Source organism: Perca flavescens, chromosome 12, assembly GCF_004354835.1.
Source record: "Perca flavescens isolate YP-PL-M2 chromosome 12, PFLA_1.0, whole genome shotgun sequence".
In the NCBI taxonomy this organism is placed as follows: Eukaryota; Metazoa; Chordata; class Actinopteri; order Perciformes; family Percidae; genus Perca; species Perca flavescens.
This window is the reverse complement of record NC_041342.1, coordinates 30,630,651-30,643,014: the sequence shown is the minus strand read 5'-3', so window position 1 is coordinate 30,643,014 and position 12,364 is coordinate 30,630,651. Positions and strand designations below refer to the sequence as shown.

Here is a 12,364-nt window from a genome sequence, read left to right as displayed (position 1 = left end):
ATAACCCACACTGCATATCACGCTGTATATAAAACCATTTTTTTTTTTCTATATGTATATAGTGTCTAAGAACTGTGCTCCTTACCCCCCTTTTTTGCACTACTTATTTCATTTCATGTTGTTATATTTCTTTATTTTACGTACATGTTGGCACTAGAAAAGGAGTTGCTTTTAATCTCATTGTACATGTGTATAGTGACAATGAAAGGCATTATATTCTATAAAGTCCAATAATGTATTAGGTCCTGCAACATTTCCTATTATGTCAAAGGAAAGACACATTTGTATAAAACCGGTATGTAGGTCAAATATCTGCGGTACAAAAAAATGTATGCATGTATCGTCATATGGCTCTTCCCCATTTCAGGATTTCCTGCAGGAAATTGGTTAACCAAGATGGTAAGCCACACACATTAAATAGCATGATTAATGCTTTACTTCATAATTAGAAATTGTTCATGACGTTAGGGGAGGTGGTCTCCATTATGGAACTCCTGCACCATAGAATAATAATAATAATAATAATAATAATAATAATAATAATAATAATAATAATAGCAATGTTTTCAAACAATTCATCCTTAAGCATCAGCCATTTGTAAGCTTATAGAGCAGAAAAAAAGCTTCATAAACTTAAGTAAAATCACTAAAGATGGTGTAAAGATGAATACCATGTTTGAACAAGGACGCTCACAGAACTTTGTCAAAAATAATGGGTTAGTAAATCAAATGAAATAAGGTGTAATAAGAGTTTTGTTAACCGTGTATGTGGTTACTGTCAAAGTGCTTCAACACATCACATCATGTTCATTATCATGCAACACAAGGGCACAGATTTAAGTTAGTTTAACTATCAAAACTTTCAAACTACAAAATTCACCCTTAAATATGCTAAATTTAGGTTAGACAGTCCCAGATAAAAAAAAAAAAAAAAAAAAGGTAAATCATTCCTGGCAAACCTGGATTTAATCCAATCTGACTTGAGGCAGTGCATTTCAAATCTCGTGTTCGAGAATGTGACTCCGCTATCTTTAAATGTTATGATCAGTGTTGAAAAAGCTGTGGTTAACTGTTTGAGGAGTAAATATATTCCTGCGGTCAACACAAGGACACAGCCCGTGCCAGCTGGATTGAATCCAGGCACCTGCGGAGGGGAGTGCTGCCTCCATCTAGCAACTGCTCTACGCTGCATCTCACATTCAAAAACTCGGTCCACTGGCTATGGCTGACCTGACCGAGCCAGTCGGTTGAAAGGCACGGAGAAAACTAAAGAACACAACCACTCTTCCTTCCCGTCCCCCCCCCCACCTCCATCCTGTTTGATCAATTTAAAATGAAGGAGAAAAAAAAAGAAAAGAAAAATACGCATGCCAGACAGAAGTTAAGAACACGGCAGAACACACACACACACACACCCCTCTGTGGAGAACTACAACTACCAAGACCAAAATACTACAAAAACGCACAGAAGCTTGCTACCAACCTGCGGCTATGCTAGCATTGCTTGTCATCTACAAAAACGCTAAAGAGTGTTCAAGCGGAAATTTACACTTGATGTTTGATTCTAGTTGGCAGCGTCTAAAATGCCAAAGACTGGATGCAGCTTTGAGCTGCACAAAGTGAGCGTTTGTGTTTTAAAAAAAAAAAAAAAAAAAAAATCAAGCAACGGCACATCTGTAGATAAGTAGCGAGCCCATATTTCATCAAGATCACCGATCACTTCCACAAGAAATTTGGCTGTGTAGACACAGCGCTGCAATAGACTTTCATGAAGCTTTTTACAGCAGAACTGAATGACAGCGAGTAGCTTCTGGCAGTGGGTTTGATAGAATGCACTGTAGGCAATTTCCAAATGGAAAGTGGATATACGTTTTCCGCTTTCACCTTGTGTGATAATTTCGTTTAAAAAAGGATGCAGCGAGCAGACTCAATCTCAAGCCTTGTGTAGTGCAAGGAGACTGAATTTCTCGCCACTGCTGGCTCAGGAGGCTTTCCATATACATTTAAAAACATAGCCTACAACTTTTGAACTGACCAGAACATACTCTGCGCCATTTAGTTTGTCTGCAAACCTGCACGAAAAAAGATTCACTCAAATCCCCGACAGCACTGCATGTGGCAGAACCGATTTCTCACAGAATGATGTTAGTTGAGAGAGAGAGAGAGAGAGACAGAGAGAGAGGGGGGGGGGGGGGTGGGAGGGGTGAGAAAATGAAGGGATCGGATGAGGGAAAAAAACCCTGATTTTGAAAGTAACAATGCAGCCCTTACCTTGCTTCCCTCGGCTTTCGGCTCCTGTGATTGCAAGTGATTCAGAGAGTAGTGTTTAAAAGTCCTGTTGCTAAAAACGACCTGAGCTCCGCTGGACACGGGAAAGCGTCACGTCGTGAGAGAGAGATTTCTTTTCAAATCATATAAATAAATATTTTGTGGTGACACACACACCATAACGGTACAGACAGACCCATTTTCCAATTTTGCGTGCCTATTTTTTTCAGGATATCCAAGACTCATTTTCTGGCCTGTGATCATAACAAATATCCTTGGATTCAAATCTCATCTACAAAATGTACCCTTGAGTCGATGTAAACCGGGACATGTTTTGTACATGGGCGAATCAAATCCACAAACTAGTTCATGTTAGAACTCAGAAAAGCAGCTTAGTTTCTTCTTCTTCTTCTTATTATTATTATTATTATTATAATAACTATTCGGATCATCCGTCATTTGTTTTTTTCCTGCATATTTCTTTCTTACAAAAATGGCTCGTGAAGCTCTTGCAGCAGAATGGGTAACGCTTAGCAGATTCAGCCAGAGTGTTTAGCACCCTGGTGCAAAAAGCGCTGGGATTAAAGCAGCCACCAAACACATGTTAATGTGGTGCTGCCACAGTAATCCATTAAGTGCTCTTTGCATTTCAAATGGCAGAAGGCGTACGGATTCTCCCCAGGTAGTGCGGTGAAGTGACAGCGCTACGGTGACAGAGACGAGTGAAAAACAACGCTACACTGTGAACTAACAAGGGAAATAAGAGAAAAATGAAAACAAGGACTTTACACAAAAAAAAACACAACTCTCCACAGCAGAGGGCTGCCTGAGCGGGTCAAAAGATGATACATAAGTGTATTTTGTATTTTTGTGTATTTTAATATATACACACACACACACAGAACTAAATATTGAAGTCCTCGATTTGGCCAAAATATCACTCTTTTTCTTGAACTTTTCTACCTCTTCCGTTTGCCGAGTCCATCCTCCTGTAATGTCTGCGTGCTGCGACTCTTGTTAAAACTGTGTTCACACTGCGAGCAACTTGACAGATGGGCGGCTACATACTGACAGAATCTGGGTGCTGCTGGTCTCCAATACTTCATCACCGAAGATATGGTGTTCATTTTATTAGCCAAACGGCTAATCTGTTGTTGTTTTTTTGCTGCTGCTTGGATCTTTATCGTTTGCAGTACATTATGACCACATGGACAATGTCACTTCTTTTTCTTCTTACATAAATAATCATAATTTGGTTCTGAAGTGCCTCTCAGTTAACACAATAATATAACTGAACCAGTAATCTGGAACCAAGAAAACAAAGAATATAAATATTTGAATCAACAATACGGACATTCCCATAGATGACATTGAAACATGCAGCCATTCTACAAGACTTCTATCTATTTAGTATTATTATAATCTTTCAAAGAGCTGCTAACAATTAGTCCAAATGATTAAAAGACAAGCGACTATTTTATTAGCAAATATCAAATCATGAAAATAATCTTCATAATAAATGTTTTACTGTCAAGCTATTAATTGGTTGGAATGATACGCGTCTTGTTGCCGGCTAAAACAACATAAAACTAAATCTCATCCGAGGGGAACCAATGCGCCCTGTTGGCCGTTAGAGGCCCGGTGGAAGCAAAGTTAATTAGTCATTATTGAACAGGTCTCCTTCCAAAATTCAGCTCTTCTGGAAATGTTGGACTTCCAGTGAATTCCTAAAAACAATGTTGCTCACAGTGTGAATACACAGGCACCGACAGACACACCACCAGGTAAATATTGGACGTAAAAAGGACGAATCTGATCTCTTTTGGAGACAGGTAAAACATATTCTAGAAAAAAGAATTCACTGTTCACGGTGTTAGGAACCGGATAAACGTACCATCTCATCCCCGGGCAGCCAGTATCCTTCCTGCTCGATGCCGGCCTTGGAGCCCTTGCAGCCGACGGTGAGGGTCTCCACCACCAGGCCGTCCTTCACGGCCAAGCTCAGCTGTCTGGCAGTCTCCTTAGGGTGCATGCCAAACACACGGCTCAGGTACCTGGACAGGAGAATGAGAAGGAATTGAGCTGTGTGTGTGTGTGTGTGTATGGTAGACATTTATTTTGTGTGCCATTTACAACTTGGATTAGCGCTGCGGTCATGAATTTTAAAATGTTAAATGGTTGCTCAAGACGCTCGACATTCATGAAACCAGCTCTAATGACCGGACAACAGGGTGTCAGTTTCACCAAGTCTGGAAAATGAGAAGCACATCAAGTAGAGTTTATTGACTTGCTTTTATTTAAGAGAAAAAGTCAAATATGTTGACTGTATTTTTGCATGTCTCATATAGCCTTCTCATTTACAGTTTGGGCCTCATGAAGCCCCCAAAAAGTCAGCAAAAAAGTTCCTCAGCCATCATAGAAAAAAGAAGCAAAAACGTTGGAAAAAGTGACAAAAACATCGGGAAAAAGAGCTGAAAAAGTGGCAAAAACTTGAAATGAGCGTCAAAAACGTCAAAAAAAAAAAAAAAAAATTACGTCCGGGAAAAGTGACAAAAACTTTGGAAAAGTGACAAATTAGGTGGGCCAAAATGTAATGTGAACCTAAATTGATATGCGGGCTGGATCAAACTCTGCGAGGGCCTGGATTTAGCCCGCGGGCCTTGAGTTTGACACGTGGTATACATAATCATCGGTCAGGGAGCAGGCATTTTATATGGCCGGGAAATTACTTGCCTCCCAGATTTGTAATTTTTCCAGCAACAACACCACAAAGCTCTGTAAATGATGTTTATACCATCCAAGACGTAGTGTATTTCTTCTTTTACACACTGTCTGCTTTAAAGAATGTCTCTCCTATACATTTCCTCTTCTAATGCATCCCACCATTTCAAATAATGGCCTGCTTGATTCCTGCCGCTGCCTGCTGACGGGCAGTGAACCTCTCTGAGCAAGGTCATGGATCCTCTACTGTGGCCGACAGCCAACAAACAGAATGTGTCAGAGGGGAATCAGGTGAGAGTTGTTTACTCCTGAGTTACAATGGAGAGGCCTATATAGTATGTCTGTGAGGTGAACACAAATCGGACTGGATTACTTAAAGCAAAGATGTTAAAGTGCTCATATTATGCTTTTTGGCTTTTTCCCTTTCCTTTATCGTGTTAGATATCTTTTTTGTGCATGTTATAGGTTTACAAAGTGAAAAAGCCCAAAGACCCCCCCAAAGGGACTTACCATCTCCAACAGAAAACACTGTTCACAAAAGAGCTCCAAACAGCTCTATTGTAGTCCAGCCTTTACTTCAGAGACACACGTGGTCACTTTGTAACACGTTATAATGCTCGACTAGCACGCTCTCATACTCTGCTTCTGACTGGCTAGTAGTCCTTACCTAAGTACTGTCAGGGCACACCCTCATACTCTGCTTCTGACTGGCTAGTAGTCCTTACCGAGGTACTGAGCATGTGCGACTCCCAACAAAGATGGAACAGAAGTGAGATGTCTCACTCTGTAGCTAAAACAGAGAGCTCAACACACAGGGTGAAAAGAGGAGCTGCACCAATATGCAGTACAACAAAAATATGGTATTTTTTTGAAAATTAAATTATGTAAACCTATTCTGGTACAACTTCTAAATACAATGATGAACCTGAAAAGGAGCATAATATGAGCACTTTAAATGTATCAGACTGTTTTCAGGAGTTACTGTTAAAATATTTGTAGTAAAAACATTTTTCTGAGTTGGGTTGCACAGAATTGAAATCACAACTTTACTTAGGAATGTCTTATAGTGGTAAGGGGACATGAAAAGTTTAAGAACGCCTGGCTTTAACTATTTCAGGTCATGAGCACAAAAACAAACTTTAGAATTATCCTTTTAAAGTAGTTTTATCGTAATCATGTAGGACTAAAAAGCAACTAATATCTTATCTACTGTATCGTTTTCTCCATAAAATCTCAGAAAATATAAAAAAGGGCTATGACAATTTCCCAGAGACAAAAAAGACACATGCGTATTGCTCGTTTTGTCTGACAAAAGTTGAGGACTCAAAGATATACCCAGTTAACTATCATATAAGACAAAAAAACAAAACAGCAAATGCTCAGATTTTGAGGGGTGCAACCACCTAATGTTTGATATTAATGAATTTTTTATTTTTTTTAAAGACTTCAAATCAAATTACACAAAAGTTAGTTGCCAATTGATTGTGTGTCTAGTTGTTGTTGGGCGGCATTACACATTTTGAGAACTACCACCCCAACCCAGTGTGCTCCTTTAACTGGCTTAAAAATACATTTACAGCAATTCAGCAAAATGAGAACGATGCATTTTGGTGCGTTTTGAGCTTTTGTCTTGTCTCCTTGTGGTTGCTTGTTTTATTGATATTGTACAGGGTTATTTTGTAGCATGTTGTGAGTGATTAGGTATTATTTTGTATCTTTGGTACTCTCTCATTAACTGACTGATCATTTCGACTATAAATGTTAACTAGAAAGAACAAAAAAACAAATAGTCCATGAATTTTACAGTTGGATAAACACATACCAGGCTTTGTAAAGAAGCTCTTAGCATGGTTAATGATTAACTAATTGGTTCTATAAGCAGCCTGACTGCTGTGGCTGTGACCCTGCCCTATGAGAAAATTACAGTTTCATTCATTTACGTTACATTTCCAGCATGGTGGCCCAATGGTTAGCACTGTGGCCCCACAGCAACAAGGTTCTGGGTTCGAATCCAGGTCGTTCTGGTCCTTTCTGTGTGGAGTTTGTATGGGTTTCCTCCGGGTGTTACGGTCCCCCCCACCAACCATCAAAAAACACATATTAGGTTCTCCAGTCAGTTCCCTTGCTCAATGCACTGGCTCAGATCTGGAGCTGGTCCCCAGACGCTGTAAATGGCTGCCCGTTGCTCCCTTGAGGGATGGGTTAAATACAGAGAATTAATTTTTTTTATGTGTATGTGACAATAAAGTACCTTTATTTCCATAACGTGAGAGAGTGCGATTAATTATTTGCCGCCGACTTCAGTCTCCTCTATTTCCTCAAAACCAAAGTCATCCCCCCTCTTGGCCACAAAGCAAGTTTGGGGAAATTAAGCCACAGTGTGACTGGGTGTAGGGTGGGTAAGTGTGTGTGGGAGAGGGGAGGGGTGGCTGTGCGAGAGAGAGCTGGGGCTATCCGTATCGCATGCCGCTGCCGACTGTTGCCATGACAACAGCCGCTCGCCGCCGGGGTATTGATCTGGCAAGCAGCCAGCTCCAAAAAGGTGCTCGCCAACTGCATGAGATGTGCTAAGTGTTTCATTTAGCCCGTCCGCCGCAGATGATTTGTCACCAGTTTGCATTGTTTGAACAACGTGAGATTCACTCCACGGATGAAATAACAATGTTTGAAGCTGAGTGAACCCAATCTGCTCTGCAATACTGGCCATTCTTTTCAAGAATGGCAATTAGTGAATAACAGCTGGAGAATGTCAAAACTCCAACAGCTGTCAATCTGACTGATCGCAGCCTGGTACGGCATTGAATGCGAACAGGGCTCAAAAGAACATCAATGCCTTGCCTTTGCGCCAATGGACCTTTTTCACAGCCAACATTAGAAATTGTCATAGTAGGAAAAGCCCAGCTGAAATTGATAACCTCAACGTTGGCTCAATTCCATCAAGTGTCCCAGTAAGCTATTTCAGTGAGTCAGCATGCACAATACCAGGGCCTCTCCTAAGTGGAATGCAGCCATCATTAATGGTTTAATACCAGGACCTCTCCTAAGTGGAATGCAGCCATCATTAATGGTTTAATACAAGGACCTCTCCTAAGTGGAATGCAGCCATCATTAATGGTTTAATACAAGGACCTCTCCTAAGTGGAATGCAGCCATCATTAATGGTTTAATACCAGGACCTCTCCTAAGTGGAATGCAGCCATCAGTAATGGCAGGGTTCACACGCATTTTAACCAATACTTTTCAGCAAATTTCCATGACTATGTGTTACTGAAAATGTCAGTCGACATTCTACAATAAGAAAACAAATCTGTTAAAGTTTACCCTCAGAGGTTTAACTATAAAATGAATGACAATTTATGTGGTTCATAGATTCATAATATCACTCCCCGAATAGAACGTGAACTGAAGACGACGTGAAAATACATTTATTTATCAGATATTATTATGCCATGTTGTTAAAAATTCCATGACTTTTCCAAAACTTTCTGGGTCTTTTTATGTTTCCAAAACCTTTCCAGGCCTGGAATTTTCATTTTTCAAATTCCATAACTTTTCAAAACGTATGAACCCTGTAATGGTTTTGAATACACCTGTGCTTTTCCTACTATGACATGTGAACATGTCTGCTGTAAAAAAAGGTCTATACACACGCACACTAACAACAATGCTTGACAATTAGTGGCTTAAGTTATTCGACAGAAAACGTAATCAGCAACTATTTTAATGATTGCTTAATCTCTAGTCCAATAATAGCAAACGTTCTCTAGTTCCAGCATCTCCAATGTGAGTTTTTACCGATTTCCTGGGTTGTATGTCATAGTAAATTTAATATGAGTTTTGGACTGTTGGTTGGAAATACAGCAACTTGAAGACATCATTTAGGCACGTCTAACTATTTCGAACATTTTACGTTGACACTTTTGTAACACATTGTTTGGGTTGTCTTTATAATGACAACTTGACATTAACCAGGACGACATTACCAGAAGATGTCTTTGTCATGACAACTTGACATTACATTTCTTTGAAGGGTCCTTATTAAGACAACTTGACATTAAAACAGGATGACATTATGTCAAGTTGTCATGACAAAGACATCCTCTGGTAATGTCATCCTGGTTTATGTCAAGTTGTCATGACAAAGACATCCTCTGGTAATGTCACTTTGATCAATGTCAACTTGTCATAACATAAACCGAATGACACTTAATGACAGAAGTCATAAACATTTATGACTGTTTATAATGTTTATGACACGTTCATGACAGTGTCATGTCATAGTTATGACAGTGTCATGTCACGATTATGTCGATACCTTCAAGTAAAGTGTTACCCATTTTACTAATCAATTCTATTGATCGTGAAGTTATTAATCAAGCACAGATGAAGGGATTCCAGCTTCTCAACCGTTTTTTAATGCTTTTCTCCATATTATATAATTGTAAACTGTGATAGCATGTTTTCACTACTTCCTGTCATTTTATAAACTAAATGATCTATTTATTATGTTAAAACTGTACCAATAGTTTAAAAAACTAAAAAATTAAATGTATTTGTGAGTTATTCAGCACCCTTTATGAACAGCCCCGAGTATAGATATTACTTATAATTTTTTTTTTTAAGTCACAAGCAGACACAAGTCACCCTGCATAACACAAAAAGCCTGGGAAATGATTCCTGTAAAACAACATGTCGACATAGTAGGTTCAAGTAATGGCATGTCTGTGTGTGGAGCCGTTTTTGTCCCCTCCGGTCATCACCGTGCTGATTTGAAATACCTGAAACTCTTTAAATAGGGAGCCGTTAGGGAATACCTTGCTTAAGGACACGTAAGCAGCTGAAAACCCTCATAAAAAGGACATTGCATTTTCACCTCAAATACTCACAAATGCACATCATCGTGGATAAGTGGGCCTAGATGCCATTTACTCAAACGCTGAAAAATCTCATAAGTCTATTATCCCTCTCACTCTTTTCTGTATCTCCTGCCACAAAATGTGAAAGTGGTCACAGGGACAACAGTTTGCAGTGACTTATGGCGCTTACCCTCCGCTAGTACCAGCTCTAGTCGGCTCGGCCGCGGTGTCCCGTCCTCCTTTTTCCATTGCAGATTTATTACCATCTCATGCGTGAGGCGAGCGTGGCTGGTCGTCACAGCGACGCCGCGGAAAACTGCCGTGACATAACGGAAAACCAAAAAAAAAAAAAGGCGAGCCGAGCGGGTACCATGTAATGGAAAAACGCCATAAATGTCCCTTTGCAGTGCTGTGAACTGTATCAATAAAATCCCATTCAGCTCATCTGTATTGGGCTGGTTAAATAATACTTAAGGAACACGCATTTTAAAATCTTAGATCAAATCAGAGCAACCTGCATGGCTTGATCAGTGGGAAACTTTAAGTTTTTTAATTTAGTTGAACTAACCTTTAAAAAAAAAGGTATCCTTTAACAGTTGTTAACTGTAGGCAACAGACAACGTGCAGACGAACTAACCCTTTCAAAAGTTTATAGACAACGTACAGACATGTCGTAATATCCGTCTTGTCTGTGATTAACTTACTTGGAGATCCTGTCCATGTTTGCAATTTGTTTCTGGTTGCGGACGACCTCGATGGCCGCCCACACATACTGGACCACCTTGGGGTCCGCCTGCCTCTTCTTCACCACGCGTGACATGACCTCCTTATTCATCTCAACTGTGGGGAAACGAAAGAAAAAGAAACAAATCAGCCGTGGTAGTGAATTAAAAAGTAGGTTTAAGCGTAGTTGAGGTGTGGTACCAGGTTACAAAGAAACAGACTTATGAGAGGCTACGTTTCTAATAGCAGCAGGACTACAAGTTAAAGACTACCAGTGGTACTGTTCCTAGTGATGATAACATCTGTGGTTTAAGCCTTAATATAATAGTAAGTGTCAGTAATAGTAGTATCCATCTATGCCCTGCATCCCCCCCTCCCTCCCTTTTTATTTTTTCTTCCTCCGCTCTCATTATACTTTATTTTTTCTTTGTTGTAATGCATTTTATTTTTTTTCCACAACTAATTTAATGTATATTGCGACACATGTCAATATTGGTTTTCCATTTCTTAGAATGTAGACAATGTAAATAGCCTATTGCTTGGAAACCTGTGCAAAAACACAATACAAGATAGATAGATTTAATTAATAGTAATAGTAGTATTAGCAGTATAGTTTAATTTTATGGGCCCTAATTTAATGATTTAAGCGCACAGCGTGAAGCGATTGGGGCAGGTGTGTTTAGGGAGTGTCCAAACCCACTTTTGCCAGTTTGACGGCAGAAAAAAGGGTCCGTTTGCCGGACACATGGTTCTAAAGGGTTGTCCTTAGTGTCTTCATTAATCAGAGGTGTGTTTTGGGCATAACATGCAATCAACCAATCAGAGATCATCTCACATTCCCTTTAAAAGCCAGGCGCGTTTGGACCTTGGCGCATTGCTATTATGATGGACGATTTGCACCGTAATATTTTTTATTTGTAATCTTTTGCATGTTTGAGCTGCGCTTCCCTGTGTGTGTGTGTGTGTGTGTGTGTGTAACAAGCATAGTGTGCGCGCGCTGTGCATAAGCCTAGGCGCATTTTACTAATTTGCTGTTAATGGCGCGATCACTTCCGCTGCCTCAAAATAGCAATACGCCAAGAATGCACCTTAACACACCTCCCTGTAAGACCAGCACGCCCAGAATGCACCTGAACACACCTCCCTGTAAGACCAGCACGCCCAGAATGCACCTGAACACACCTCCCTGTAAGACCAGCACACCCATGGGCGCAGGTGCATTTGCTATTTAAACGACGTGGGCGGGAAATGGACAACTGCGTCGGTCTTAAACTAGCAAAAGATACTTGCGTCGGGCTTTGCGCTGCGCCGGGTGCGAGATAGGGCCAAAAATCTTCCTGTCGTGCAAGAGGTAGTTCAGCAACAACTTCTTTTTTTTTTTTTTAACAGTATGTAAAGCAAACTGCTCAATAAAAATGTGCTTGAGATGTTTGGGCCTAGGTTTACATGCAATCACAATAGTTTGAACTTCTTTGAATAAACGCACTTGGGAAAGTTGGTGGTGGCTTTGATGCACTGACAAATCCAAGACATATTTGTTGTGATCACTCTTCAGGTGTTTGATGTCACTTAAACTGAAGCTACAAGACACCTTTTTGCTGCAGGCATACATTTAGAATTATGCGGAAATGTCCTATCCAAGCACTGTTGTCACAAATCAGAAATATTTATAACATGCCTTTTCCCTCAGTGACATGTGGACATGAAAACAAATACTGCGGTGCTGATGAATAATCGGAAAACGTCTGAGCATACGACAAGGAAAAGTCTTAGACCTTCAAAAAGGCTCTGAATAA

General features: G+C 40.1%; 1 protein-coding gene across 1 annotated transcript in view; it reads right to left on the bottom strand.

Moving 5' to 3' along the window:
* zmynd11 (zinc finger, MYND-type containing 11) overlaps positions 1-12,364 on the bottom strand; it is a 37,691-nt gene that overhangs the window by 21,320 nt on the left and 4,007 nt on the right. Inside the window, 3 exon segments of the mRNA XM_028593603.1 lie at positions 2,272-2,295; positions 4,163-4,322; positions 10,550-10,685. Coding sequence (XP_028449404.1) covers positions 2,272-2,295; positions 4,163-4,322; positions 10,550-10,680 — 315 coding nt within the window. The 5' untranslated portion in view covers positions 10,681-10,685.